The following is a 15,950-nucleotide window of genomic DNA, read 5'->3' as shown; positions in this document are numbered from 1 at the left end:
TTCTATAATTTCTTCTTTTTATTTATTTAAAGTTTTAAATATATATATTTAAATATTTTGTTTAAATCAATAAATCATTTAAATTGCGTTTCAAAATTTTTTAATTATATTTAATTTATTTTGTTTTATTAAATATTTTATTTCAATTTCATTTTTATGGTTTTAAATTAAAATATTTAAATTTCAATCAATTATATTTAGTTTAGGTCAAATTTAAATATTCTTGTTTATTAATTGAGGTTTTTTTAATATTAAATGTATATTTTTCATTTATTAATTTAATTTATTAATATTCTGAAAATTGATTTATTTTTATATTTTCAATCATTTGAAATGTTTTCCAAATATGCATTCAATTTTTAAAAATATATATATATTTTTTAAATTAAATGCTATTTTATTTAACATTTTTTAAAATTTTAATTAAATTTTATATTATACTTAATTTAATAAAAATTAATATTTTTGTTTGTATATTTTTTTAAATAAATACTTTTAAATTTATTTATTAGTTAATGAAGAGCCGCTGCAAGGGCATTACAAAAAATCTTTAAATGAATATATAAAAAAAAACGAAACGAAAATATATTAAATATCGTAAAGCGCAATTTTATTGTGGGCAACTTAAATTTATAATTATTAAAAAAAATAAAAAACAAAAAAAAAACAATTTATACATGCCTAAATATACACATTGATGCATGCATATGTGCGTGCGTATGTATGTGCATATGCATGTGTGTATATATGTATTGTTAAACATTTTCAACGCTGTAAATAAAATGCAAATTTATAAATAAAACAAAAACAAAAACAAAGAAACTCACAGACAGAATAAGTATATCGATAAATATACACACACAAACACACATATATATATATATGTATATATATATTTTTATATATATACAACTAATGAGAAGAAGAGGACGGAGACGGAAAACCTTTAAATTATAGTTAAATTTTTTCAAACGAGAACAACAAAAACAACAACAAGCAGCAATCTTGCAATAAATATTATAAATAATACAAATAAAATATAAACAAAAAACAACAACAATATGAAACGAAAAAATGCGCCTAGAGGATTTAAGACGAAGAAGAAGAAGCATAGTTAATAATTATATTTTGTTAAGCGTTATTGTAGTGCGAAATATAAGCAAACACAAAACAAAACGAAAAACCGAAAAAAAAAAACTAAACAGAATTAAGTTTTAAGCTGAAGTTAAGCAACAACAACAACAAAAGCAAACTGCAAAATCAACAATTGATAACAAAACGAAATTGTTCATTAACATAGTAAAGGTAACAAACAACAACATACATATATAAGTAATAAAAATATATATATTATATATTTTGTACAAATATAATTAATAAACAAAACGTGAAGAGAAAGGAAAGGAAAAACAACAACCGCAGCAGCAGCAAAAACCAAGTACACTTATTAAAGTTTAAGCATAACAAAAAAACAAGAACAACAACCAATTTAATATGCAATTACCGTAACAGTAGTTGATAAATCAAAATAAAAGAAAAAAACCAAAATTGTAACATTTAAAAAACAGACGTTTACTTATTCAAATTTAGCGCGCTCAGTTGGTTTTCGCCATTGGCAGTTGGTGCTGCGCGCAATTCGCCGCGAACTGGTGTCGCTTAACAGACTTCTGTTAAGTTTAACAGCATTAAATGCAAATATTTGCAGGCGCTGTTTTAAATAAGCCTTTAATGATTTTGACTGCAGTTTGCAGTATTATGCAACATTTAATTTTTTAATATTTTAATTGCTAAATATTAGTTCAAGTTTCATACAACATTTACTCAATTACTATTGCTATTTTTAAATTAGCAGTGCATAATTAGCGTAGGACATTCGCAAAAAAGACCTGTTCTAGTGTTGTTAAGCTTTAACTTAACTTGAGCTTAACACCACTGTTGAGCAACTTGACATTTTCGAGCACTTGCGCGCTCTTTTGTCGTGTAATCGTGCTGCGCTGCAAGCTCAATTCATTCTTTTGAATTAATCTTTCCTCTTGTTTGTTTTGTTTTTGTTGTGTTTTCTGTTTGTGTTTTACGCTTTACATCACGTGATTGCTTAACGCTTGAGCTGACATCAAAGGCACGGCAGAGCACAGCACTGCATTTGAAAGTCTTGCATGCGCGCCATTTTGCTTTTGGGCAGGCGCACGTGATTCACTTGTTTTGATTTCGACTCTTTAATATGACACATCAAAGCGGCAAAAATGCGGAGCAAAGCAGCGAGTTTTCAGCGCCTGCCGCGCAATATTTAACCAAAACGCAACGTCGTCGGCGGCAGCGGCAGAATCAAAAGCGGCGCATCGCGCAGTCGTTAGCTGAACCTCACGGCTGCGCCGCCCACTCAGTCGACGTCAAGGTCGCACTAGAAGACGAGGCAAAAAAGAAGAGAGCGCTTAACAAAAGTGAACGACGCAGAAAGCGGCGCATCCGAGCCCGCAAAGCGCTTAGAAATACGACGACATCAAGCATTGGAGCACTGGAAGAGACGGGACGGGAAGTGCCAATGGCCGTGTCGCAGTCGAACTCTTTGGTGGATGCGCCATTGGAAAAGGGACCGCTATTAGGCATTGATAAACAATTGCTAACGCCAAAGACAGCGTCGACTGCGGAAGTAGAATCCAAAATTGAGTCGAAAGTAGAGCAGAAAAGCGAGAGGTCACAGTGGGCTGTGCTCATAAACGAGCAATTTTCCTTTAAAGAAGAACCTGACTTCCAGGTGGTACATAAGGAAAGTGCAGCCAGCGGCAATGAGGCTAAATACCCACAATATCAGGCGACGTCATGGGCAGCCGATGCGCAAATTAATGGCACTTCGTACCTGCAATGGGACCACTGTGCCTATGATGGTCAATACATGAATATGGATAAGTGTAATGCGTATTACATGCAGACAAACAGCTACACTCAGTGCATGCTCAATAACAACAACAACAGCTATGACGCTTACTACGTGTCCCAACAACATCAGCAGCAGCAGCAGCCGCAGAATCAGGAGGAGCAACAACAGCAATTCTATCCGCAGAATGCTGGCGCTCAGTACAGCAAACGTTGCTGCTATGTACAGTGTCCAGACTTTGATCACACTGTACATCAGATTCAGGAACATATCTTGGAATGTTACAATCAACTAGCGTAAGGTGAGTCTCTTGAAATTCTAGGATTTTATAGCTTTGCTGATCGAATTCGCGTGCCTTAGAGTTGCGCGCATATTTACAGTTGAAAAGGCAACAACAAAGCCTACAGTTTGAAAGCTTTAACTGTTAAAAGCTGCATAGGTTTTGCAAGGACTACAAGAGCTTTTCTAATTTCTAATTTAATGTGCGTTTATTTAAATATTAAATGTAACTATTTTCTTTGTGAAATAGTGTAGCAAAGTGCGAAAGAGTTTTGGCAAAATGACGAATGATTTTAATTCGATGTGCGCGCAGTTTTGCAAGCACTGGCTACTGTGTTTACTTTTGCTAAACTCCGACACTCACACAGTCTCATAAGTTACACATACGTATCAAGTATGTGTTTATATGTATTTGCATGTAAACACTTGCTGCTTGCGCCATATAGGCAACCACAACAACAGCAACAAAACAATGCGCAAAGCTTGCTGGGAGCATTTTAAGGGTTGGGGGCCTGTGGAAGTGCAACTTCCCCCGCACAGAGTTCAATGGTCTTTTGACACAAATGATGTCAAGTTGAGCTTCTTGCCTGGTGCAGTCGGTACTCGGCTTTCGGCTCATTTGCACGCCTCTCGCTGGCAGCTCCAGTCAGCTGCCGTTATATTCTAGCAAATCCTTTGTGTCTGTGTGTGAGTGTATTTCTGTTTAACTGTTTGTTTGGGTGCCTCTTTGGCTGTTGGCCCAACGATAACTCTGCTGCTGATATGCGGCCGGCATTCTCTCTTCAGCTCTCTCTTTCTCTCTCGCTCTTTCCCTTTCTTCACTGCTTGCCCTGCAGAGAACCTACCGCAATTTGTTTCGTGTTTGTCGTCGTCATCGCTGCATTTCCTTGTTTATGTTTTGTATCCAAATGTAGGGTATTCGGCTAAGTGCTGGAGCGTAAGAGAGAGAAAAAGAAACACGGACACGAATTTACAGAGAAGAGAGCATGTGCAGTACCGTTGTATTGTTGACTGACTGTTGCAGCGAGTGCGACTCTGCCAACGCTGCTGGCGCCGCTGCTGGTGCTGCTGTACCTGCGCATTCGGCGCTGCAGCTTTTTGTTATTGTTGGGACGTTTCATCTTCCGCTTCTTCTTCTCCCTTCAGTATAGCAAATTTTGTGTTGACTGCATAGTGGTGCGCAATGAACTCAACAATTTTATTGAGAATACATTCGTTATTAAATTTTCATAAATGCAAACAAAATATTTTGATAAGGATTATACTGGATTATATACGTCTTGTCCTTTTCAAATAATTTTGTAGGAAACCGAACGTTTTTAAAAATATGTACATGTTTTATATATTTATAAAGCTAAATATATAACTTATTTCAATAGAAACTAAATGTTGGCTAGTATGTTGTCATATAAAAATGATCAAAAGCAATTTGGTTTTACAGAAAAAGCATTAATTAAATAATTAAGCCAAGCTTAAATAGCTTGCTCCACTGTGCTGTTCAAAAACTACGCAGTTTTGTTTCAGCTTTCGCCTCATCCGTTGCGTCGCGTAACTGTACAGCCCAATGGGGAGAGAGTAGCTGCAGCAAATAACTGCGCTGTTGGCGCTGACGTCGACGTTTTCGTTGTCCTGGCTGCATTTATCCTGGCGGCAATTGAACACTTTAATCATTTAGTTCTTGCACTCTCCGGCAGCAAGTTGTGTTTTTTGATTATCGTCGTATCGTCGTCGTTTATAAATTGTTGTATATCGGTATAATACACACATCTAGCATACTCACATAATTACATATACATACATACACATACACATATGTATGCATCGTATATTGTGTATATCGGTTCAAATCTACAATTTTGTGCGTGTATTTTAAAACTCATTTAAAACGAGCCAAGTTCCAATTTTTCTCAACAAAAATAACTTAAGCAACAACAAAACCAACGCTAAAATTGTATGGAAAAATAAGTGAAGAATAATTTTGCGGCGGTCTATCTCTGTCTCACTCTTGCACTCAATCAAATGCAACTAAAGTAAGAAATGGCCAACTGAAAGAAAAAATTTTGACTGTAAGCAAATTGTTGTTACTGTTGTTGTGGCTGTAATTGCATATTAGCATGTAAGGTGCCCACACCCATGGTCGATTTTTCGCATTTACATGTACACACACACAATCACACACATACACACTTGGATATATATGGATATATGCATGCACACTCACGATAGTAAAAACTTGGCTCAATGGGCAGGCCAGCGACTCAGAGCGCATTTCTCTACACTTTGCTGCCAAATGCCGCCTACACGCACACATATACACACGTACACACTCACACACACAGTTGCGATTTGTGCAGCGCCGGCTGCAGCCGACGTTTAACCTAAAAAACGCAGTCGACGCTGACGTCGCCGCTTGCAGCTAAGCGCGCTCGCTAGCTTACGCTCTCCTGCTCTCTGTGCATTGCATATCTTAGGGCGCGCTCAGCTGACAGCAGCTGCTGCTGCTAGTGCCGCTACTGCAGCTGTTGACTGCGCTGCGGCTGCATTCACTCTCTTTCTCTCTATTTTTTCTTTCTGCCGCACCCAAAAGCAAAACGGCCTGGCTATCCTCTGCTGTCTGATGTTCCTTCTTCCTCCTATTTCATCAGACTTTTGGCTTTTGCTTTTGCCATCGCCTGCTGCAAGGTGTGTCACTTTTTTGTTTTGTTCTTACAGTTTTTAGCCACTTTGTATTGCATGCCAAGGGGGTGGAGGGTGTTGAACCGTTAGAGTGTAGAAGCCTTTGCCATATCCTTTGCTTTGTTAGTGTCAAATTAAGCGGAAACAATTTTAAACAATTTATGAATGAAAATTGCCGGTTTATGTTACACTATTTTTGTGGGCGGTGCAGCAGCAATAGGCGTGTTTGCCTGAAAGTGTATTCAACTCATTTTTCGGTATCATTTTGCTTTCAGTGTAAAGCGACCTCAGTCGACGAATGTGCACAATAATTGCTGCTTGCTAGTATTGAGTAATAAGACTTAAGATATTTAATTGCTTTTTAATTGCCTTTTTCTTTACAAATTTAAAAAACTCAAAACATTCAAGTCATATCAGATATTTTAATAATTACTATATAATAAACATGACATAAATTTAGTTTAAAGAAACTACGAAAAAAATTTAAAAACTTCTGCTTTCTCAAGTTTTTAAATATCCTTACCAACAAGTTGGCCCAAGCCTAATAAATTCTTCTATAGGCATTTATTTTAAGTTTAGTTAAACTGAATTCCTTTGGGATTAAGATTTTAGATTGTTCATAATTAAAAATAAAAGTTAATATCTTTTTTATATTTTTCAAAGAAATATCATTCGACCTATGTTTTAACTTAATCAAAATCAATCTAATTTTTGGTAAAGTGTACTTAGTTGTTCTTCGTCTTGATTGATTCTACATTTGAATATTATTTAGATTTATTATTACAAAATGCGAAAAATAAATGCGTAATCTGTGCATAATAACAACATTTTTATCCCTAATTTTTTAAGTTTTCGAGTTATGTTAAAAAAATACTGCGTGCAATTCATAATCTTCAGAGACAAATGAACTGGGAGCTGATCAGCTTTTGTCCATGTCACCTGCCCACATCCTTTGTTTAGTAAACGTATCGCTGTTTGTTAAAGCTCATTGATAAAGGTCTTGTACACATTTTTTGCGTTTGATATCGAATGTTGACAGCTGTTCTTGTACGCTGCAAACACATGTCTTTATATATATGCATATGTATATATTTTAACAGCTGTATTAGCTCTGTTAGTTTGAGTATTTTGCATAATGAGAATGGCATGTTTCTCTGTTACTACGCCATTTTACATGTAATCCAATTATTGCTCTGTGCTTTCTTCGCATCGTCTTTATGCACATACATATTTACATGCATACATTACATGAATTAAAAGCACTCTGATCTGTACAACCACCCGCTAGGTCGCAAGCCTATCCCTCTCTCGTTCTCTCTCTTACACACCCACACACCCGTACGCACACACTAAAGAAATATGCAGAGAGTAAAGCAAAGTGCGCTCACACTCGCTACACAGGCACAACATGTATTTGTAGCCATACTTTCACACTCACACTGACACTCTCGCTCGCAATCTCTCTCTCTCCCTTGGCTATGCATGCAATGTGATGTTTTGACTCTTCGTAGCGTTTTTCTTTTGCCGCAGCAACGATGGCATAAAAATAATTTCCATGCCGCTCGTTGAATCAGTTTATTTCTGTTCTGTTGAGTTGCAGGAACGTGTTCTTTTTCTACTTTCCGTTTGATTTTATTTCCTTATTATTATTGTTATTATTATTATTATTATTGTTAAATATTTGTTTCGCGTTCGGTTTGATTCGCTTCGGTTTGGTTTGGTTTGGTTTTTCGTTCTTTTGCCGTTCAGTTAACGTTTTTTCAAATACCAAACAAAACTAAAACATAATCAACGCCAATTAATTTGCATAAGTTATCGCCTATCTTTCGGTTTATTTTGTTTTCGATTAATACAAATACAAGTAAGATAAGCAATCCCAAAATAAAATACAAATAATAAAAAAAGTGTTTCGTAATCGCGTCAAAATCACAAGAGCAACAAGTTTTATTTACATTTCTCAATATTTGATTTGTTTTCAAATGCAAAGGTAAAAATGTTGCATATTTTTCGCATTTATGTAATTCCTATTTGCATTTAATGACATGAAAAACGATTTCAATATTTTCTTAGTTTTATGTATTTCCCATTTTCCACTTAACCTCAAATAAAGCGTCGCAGTAGCAGCAGCAGCCACAGCCGCCGCCGCCGCCGCCGCAGCAGAGACAAAATCTTCATCGCCTTCGTTTTGTTATTTTAAAAATATTTCGAAAATATAATTCTTGGTACTTCTGCCGGCTCTCAATACATATGCCGCCGTATCAAAGCAGCCTCGCCACTCACTACCGCCCCGCCCCACCCCTTTTGGCCGACAGTTGTTTGTTTATTTTTAAAATATTAGTTTTTCGCACGATTTGCGCGTTGCCAGCGCATGCAAAAATGCCCGAGAAAAGCGAAGGCAACAAATAAATAAGAAAACAAAAAAATAATAAAATTCGTAGCAAAGGTGAAAATTGTCGAATTTAAATATTGAGAAAATTTTCGCATGGAACAAAGCGGAGTAAAACACGTAGTGGGTGAAGGCCAAAGGCATTGGAAGTTTGCTTTATATTTAGATTCAATTGGCCATAAATGTATATAGATATCGTATAGAACTCTGGAGCGGGGATATAAACTTTTATTTAAGTAAAAAAAAGTAAAAATGGTTTCAAGTCAAATTTATCTGAAATTAAAAGTTGGATTTATTATGGGATTTTTTATTGAATTTTTTAAATTATTTTAAAATAGTTTCATATCCGATCAATATCAAATATTAAATATCTCTCATAAGTCCCAGCGTTATTAGCTAATCTGCATAGTTATTATAGGGTATACGAACTCAAACATTTACCAATAAATATTTGATCCAAAGCACGAAAAAACATTGTACCTTTTGCATCAATCGTTGTATTTAGCCTGCTTATACGAAATGTGTATTACATTTGGCTTTCATCAAGTTGAAACAAAAATAATGAAAATGAAGGCAAAACCTATTGGCTAACGAAAAACAATGGCTAATTGGATTGGGATTGGGATTGTTTAGCTAGAAATCGAATGAGTCAACAGAAATTGTTGAGGATGAAGGAAAATAATATGAGCAATGAAGAAGTGACATGAAAACTTAAAATAGTTTAAGTTTATGATTATTTATTTTATTAATAATAAATAATTGGGAAAAAACAATCCAATTGAGGCAACAAAATTAGAAGAATTTATGTAGTATATTTTGTAGCCAGTTATAGTTTCGAAAGGTCTTTGACGTGCTGAAGTCCCAAATCAATATTCCCATTACTGCAGGCGTATAATATATATTGGTGAGAGATACGATCTGGTATGAGATATAGATATAGTAATTTTCCTTTGGTCTTAATGTTGCAGAAAAAAGCAAAAACCTCTTTGTAGTGTTGGCATATACCTGACTTTAGATTAGTTTGACGACATAATGGAGTTTTATATACGCTCCACTGTATTGGATATATAACATTCATATAAACATCTTTATTATGCTTGATCCTGATTCATTTTTAATGTCTATTATCTTTGACTTATAAATTATGCAAGATCTTTGCTAATGATTTGTAGTTAAAATAATATATATATCATATGAAATATATATAAATAATATATGTGCTGAAATGCTCTCCATTTTCATAATTAAACTACATTATAATAGATGTGATATTATGTATATAAATATATAATTACAGCCATATTATATAAACGTAATAACGTGGGGATTATCCGCTTGCATTGCCTTTGACCTATTTGAATTGCGAAACCTTTTGCAATTCTGCTTGCCTGGGCCAACAGTGCCTCAATGATTAGCTCATGCGTCATTTTAATTACATCGATTTTTCTGTCAGTTTTCGGATCTATTTCTTCGCACACCCGCATACACCAACTGCAAATGGAAAACAGCAACAGCAACAGCAAATAGACCACGTTGACATTTCTAGGTATTCATTAAAAATGTTGAACATGTTTCTGTTGCCGCTGCTGTTGGTGTTGCTGTTGTTGTTGCTGCTAGCCACTACCCCGCCCTGTGCGTGTCCCTGGGAGCTGCATATAATTTAAATTAAATTAAAATAATTGATTTTACTTGCATTTTCTTTGTTTGCAGTTAACTTTCGGACATAAAATACATACACACATATATATATCTATAGGTATATATATAGCTATATATAACGTATACGTAGTGGGCGCACTTGTAACTAGGCTATAGCAAAAGGTTCAACTTAAATCAATTTCTGTTTTCAACTACCATTTGCTCGTCTTGTGCGTATTGAGGTAAGTGCTGCAGCTGAATTGATATATATATCGCTCTCTCTCTCTCTATATATAATATATAATTTTTCATTTTCTTCTTTTCATTTTGTTTTTGGTTTTCTTTGCAGATTTGAAAACGCGTTACAGCAGTATTATCTAAAAGAACTCTTAACTATCTTTATAGTGTACAATTATAGTTTAATTTTCATTTGACAAGCAAGAAAGCAGTAAAGTTTTTCACTTCATTTAAAATTTAACGTTTATGATTTTTCTTTTGTCTTTCAATTGTGCCAACTAAACTTTAACTAAGTGAGCTGAATGAATCCCATGTAGACTTTTTATTGGATTCTTTTTAAAGAAATTTTTTAAAATCAAATAAATATTTGAAATTGTATAGGAAAATGTTAGCAAGTTCATCGGTAGTTAGGGTTTAGCTTATATGAAACCTAAATCAGTTAAGTTAACTAACTAAAACTAGCTTTCTTGATTTACAAACATGTTCTTAATTTTATTTATATTAGATATATATTTGATTTAAACACTTGATAAGAATACTTTTTGTTTTATATATTCTATATATATAAAGTAGAGCTACTATAGATATATATAGGATTATAGATATACAAAGTCTACATTTACAATTTATAATCTAGAAGGCATAGGAAGCAGCAGTGCTTTAATAAATAATTCCTATAATTGTTAAGAAAATTAATTTTTTGAGGAAATGTGAAATTATGAAAATTAAACGAAATTAAAAGTTTGCTGAGGCAAGCTTAGTTTTCCCTTACTAATTATCAAAATTAAAAGAGTTACTAGTCGGCTTCATATATATAAGTATAATAAGTAGTTAAAAGGGAAATATGGCTTCTCAGTCAGGGCCGTAGCTCCGCTTAAAGTTTAGTTGGAACTATATGACCTTTCGACTATTCCTATTGCCTTTTAAGATATGTATTTATCACGCTAATCAAATTTCAATTGAGCCTAAAGTATTCTCTTAACTAACCTGTATCAATACAGCAGCAGCGATATGGTTGAGGGTCAGACAGCGGTTCAACAGCAGCAGCAGCAGCAATCGTCGGGCACTGGCAGCTCTGGTGCTGGCACTGGCGGTGGAACGGCTGGCGGTGCCGGTGGCGCCACCGCTGGCAGTGTGGCCAACAGTCAAGCGCAGCAAAATGGAGGCTCAGCGGCAACGGCAACTGCTGTGGCTGCGGCTGCAGCTCCGGCAGCAACAACCAACAATGCTGCAGCCAACAGCAATAATAACAATAACAGTGCTGCCACAAACAACAACAACAACAATAATAATAACAATAACAACAACAATAACAATAATAACAACAACGAACCGGATCCAAAAACCAATTTGATTGTGAACTATTTGCCACAGACAATGTCGCAGGACGAAATCCGTTCATTGTTCGTCAGCTTTGGCGAGGTGGAGAGCTGCAAATTGATACGCGATAAGGTGACAGGTGCGTATGCTTTGCTGCAATTGGCAATTGCGTTAGCCACATTGATTAATCGTTGACTTCAATTAGGCCAAAGCCTGGGCTACGGCTTCGTCAACTATGTGAAGCAAGAGGATGCGGAGAAGGCGATTAATGCATTGAATGGTCTACGTCTCCAAAACAAAACCATAAAGGTGCGATTACAGTTGATGATACTGAGCCTTATAGTGTCTTCTATCTGCTAAATAGCAGATGATGAAGTTTGCATTTATCAGAAGTCTCTCATATGTGTGTGTATATATCCAACTTTAGGTCTCCATTGCGCGCCCCAGCTCGGAGAGCATTAAGGGCGCCAATCTATATGTATCGGGTCTTCCAAAGAATATGACACAGTCCGATTTGGAATCTTTGTTCAGTCCATACGGCAAGATCATAACTTCGCGCATACTTTGTGATAATATCACTGGTAAGTTAACAAGAAGAAGCATCGATCGATATATTATTATAAGACAAAGGCATGTCCTATAGCTATAAACACTCTTTCTTATCATAAGTCCAGTATTTAAGTGTTTCTTTATGCAGTTTTTGCAAGCAAATTTTATGATGGGGAATATAATTCTATAGAAATTGATTGATTCATATAAATATAAAAGCATGTCAAAATTACGTTAAGTATAATTAAATAATTTTGTTGAACAAAATTTTTTCTTTTAGATTTGCTACACATTTTATAAGTTAATTTGATATTTGTTTAAACAATGCAAATAATTTGTTTACCAATTTATTTTTCATGTATTTATTGAACTACAAAAAATATATATCCATATATATTTCGATCAATAACTATATCAGATGAACATGCGGCGGGTAGGTTTTTACTTTTTGTTTAGCTGTTGAAAACGCAATTAATAAAATTCTCATTTTTCATTGCTTGGCATTCGTTTAATTTAATTTATTTTTATTAACTTTATATTTTTGTTAAATATATAGATTGTTTTGCTTAAAAATTAAAATTAATTGAATAATTTAAATAAATTATAAAATAGTAAATTTAATATTTCATTTTACTTTCAATTTTGTAGCCAAATAAGAGACAATTGAATTAGATTTACTATTTAAAAATAAGAGTTATTTTCAATATTATAAAAATATTTAGTTCTTTATCAAATATTCAAAAAGCAGCAAATATTATCAATCTCTAGAGAAATTAGTTCAAATTGTAATATATGATAATATTAGACTCCAATGTGAAATATATAAGATATCAGTGTACTATCTTTATTATACAGTCCAACAATTTAAGTGCTTATAATTACCTGGTATTTTCTAGCATGCTCAAGCCTTCTCTTAATAAATTATTACTTTTCCTATTGTTATTGTTATTCTTAAAGTTTTATCCTTTACAGTTTTTGATTTTGTTCTAATGCATATTATATTTTTATTTTCCTTAAAACAAATACCAACAACGAAATACCCAAATCAAATAGAATCGCATGCTGAGCACCCAGATCGTATGTATACTAAATAATTATTATTTCAATTATTTTTTTGTATTTTTCTTTAGTGTGTTTTGCTGGCTTTGATTTTGTGGTGCAATCTATCAAAATGCTGGCAATTCAAATGCCTTGTTCGCTCGTTGTGACAACTGAATTCGGTTATTTATATCATTTTCGACTAATTTGATCAATTCTCTGTTTCGCTTAGGTCTCTCCAAGGGCGTTGGCTTTATACGCTTCGATCAGCGCTTCGAGGCTGATCGCGCCATCAAGGAGCTAAACGGCACCACACCGAAAAATTCCACCGAACCGATAACCGTTAAGTTTGCCAACAATCCCAGCAGCAACAAGAACAGCATGCAACCGCTGGCCGCCTACATTGCGCCACAAAATACACGCGGCGGACGCGCCTTTCCAGCAAATGCGGCAGCCGGTGCCGCAGCGGCTGCAGCTGCTGCTGCCATTCATCCCAACGCGGGCCGTTACAGGTTAGCAGAGCAAGTAATGATGCAGTTCGTTTAGGTGTTAAGACGGTGCACGCTTGATGAGACCAAGATATTTACGATTTTTAAGGATGCATGGCAGATTGATAAGATTTATATATTTAAGTGAATATTTGCGAGATAAATATGAGCAGAACGAGTGTCATTTAGATACCATTTTCAAATGTATAATTAAGATGCTTCAAATTAACTCAATAACTACGTAAATGTAACCTCAGAACTATTCTTTGCAATAAGAAATATGACAAATAACTGTCAGAAGACATTGAAGCTATCTGTGAAACTGAAATGTTAAGCTAATTATATCAGTAGTGATCATTATGTGGAATCACTTAATATAAAAAGAGACAAGATGAGACCTATTAGTAGTATAAATAAAGTCAAAGTAAGAATCACAACGAGAAGTATATATGAGGTTAAAGGGTACAGGGCAAAGAGATTGTTGTTTGTTTAAGGATACAGATTAGATAAATATAAGCAAATACATTTTTAATATTATATTAAGAATTACCACAGAGTGAAACAACCAACAAGAACCAACAACCTAAATTTAATTGAACTCATTTGATATGTTTCTACAAACTGAATTTCCCTTTTTTCACTTAAAGCTCTGTGATCTCACGCTATTCGCCGCTCACCAGTGATCTAATTACCAATGGCATGATACAGGGCAATACCATTACTAGTTCGGGCTGGTGCATTTTCGTTTATAATCTGGCGCCCGAAACCGAGGAGAATGTGCTTTGGCAGCTGTTCGGACCATTTGGGGCTGTGCAGTCCGTAAAGGTGCGTCTCAGAGTTAGCTCAAATAAGCTTTGTTAATGCTTATGCTTTTCAGGTTATACGCGATTTGCAGAGCAACAAATGCAAGGGCTTCGGCTTCGTTACCATGACCAACTATGAGGAGGCTGTGCTGGCCATACAGTCGCTCAATGGCTATACGCTGGGCAACCGGGTACTTCAGGTCAGCTTCAAGACAAACAAAAATAAGCAAACGTAATTATTAACCAAGTTGGCTGCTGTTGTCAATGCCAATGCGGCGGCAGCGGCGCTAGCTGCCAATAGTTTGGTGCTCAATCATAACAACAACAATTACAACAACCACATCAACAACAACAACAACCATTCTGCCCACCCATTTGGCAAATATGCTAATCAGAACAGCAACAACAGACAGCACAACAGCAATAACAAACACAAACAGCAGACAACTTCAAACAGTAACAACAACAACAACAAGCACTCACTGACAACAGCAACAAAATCGAATTCGAGTGCAGCAACAGCCACAGCGAACAATCGCCATAGCAAACCGCCCACAAAGAGCAACAACAACAGCAACTTAACATCTACAAGCAACAACAACAACAACAAGAGCACCTCCACCCAAGCCACGGCCCGTAGCGAAAGCGGCGCCAGTTCAACCAGCAACAACAACATATTGAAAACCTCCACAAAGTTCATCTACAACAAGCCACAAAATCATTTCGAATTGCTGCAACAGCAGCTGCAGCTGCAGCAGGAGTTTGCCCAGTTCCTTACTAATGTGGCTAACAGTGCAGCAGGTGGTGGGTCCGCTGGAACGCCCAACACACACAACAATAACAGCAGCAGCAGCAGCAACCACAACAGCAACAGCAACAGCAACAACAGCAGCAACAGTAATGCAGCCAGCGGTTCGCATGCAGCACGTGGCACTGCCAACAGCTCCACGTTGAGCGGCTCAGCAGCAACAGTTGGCAACAAGAGCAATCACAGCCATAACAAGAACAACAACTATCAATCCTCATTTATGCCATCTTGGTCAAATTGGTTTTTTTAATTGAAGCTGATAGATTTTAAATTATTCTTTTGTTGGTTTGGTTTCTCGTTTTTTTACTATATATATCTATATATGGACGTTTTTTTTCATAATTACCTTTTTGAAAGTATATTTTTGTATTCAATTTAAGTTAAAAATTTGTAGAAAAAACGTTTTTTATGCTCAGAAGACAAAGATTATTGATAACTGTATAAAAAACAATAAAAAGAAACAGAACTGAATGAAATGGCAACGTTTGGCATATGCTTTAAAGCATTTGCAGTTCGACATATGTTTATAAATATATATATAGATATAGTTATATATATATATATATATTTATGTGTAACTCTTGCTTAAAATAAAGATCGTATTGCATTATTATTATATATATTTATATATATATATAGATATGTATACACTTAAATACACATTTTTTATTCAATTCACAAATATCATCTAAATCATTGTCATGTGTTGAAGAAACTTATCCAATTCCTAGCTATGTTAACGACTTTATCTGAATCTAACCTGACGAGCAGCAAAGAAATCGAATGTGCAGCAAAGTAAAAACAAAAACGAAGAACGAAAAAAACTTAGAAAATCTATAAACAAAACAAGAGC

General features: G+C 35.1%; 1 protein-coding gene across 1 annotated transcript; it reads left to right on the top strand.

Annotated features, from left to right (window-relative positions):
• Window positions 1–9,953: 9,953 nt before the first annotated feature.
• On the top strand, window positions 9,954–15,362 carry LOC111593147 (ELAV-like protein 2). The gene is given in 7 exon segments (XM_023305751.2): window positions 9,954–9,972; window positions 11,093–11,550; window positions 11,617–11,720; window positions 11,839–11,992; window positions 13,231–13,510; window positions 14,134–14,311; window positions 14,364–15,362. Coding segments are annotated over 6 exon segments (2,148 nt in total). The 5' UTR covers window positions 9,954–9,972; window positions 11,093–11,102; the 3' UTR covers window positions 15,348–15,362.
• The last annotated feature ends 588 nt before the right edge of the window (window positions 15,363–15,950 follow it).

This window comes from Drosophila hydei, unplaced genomic scaffold, assembly GCF_003285905.1.
Source record: "Drosophila hydei strain 15085-1641.00,03,60 unplaced genomic scaffold, DhydRS2 tig00000149-arrow-pilon, whole genome shotgun sequence".
NCBI lineage: Eukaryota > Metazoa > Arthropoda > Insecta > Diptera > Drosophilidae > Drosophila > Drosophila hydei.
This window is presented reverse-complemented; position numbering and strand designations above follow the sequence as displayed.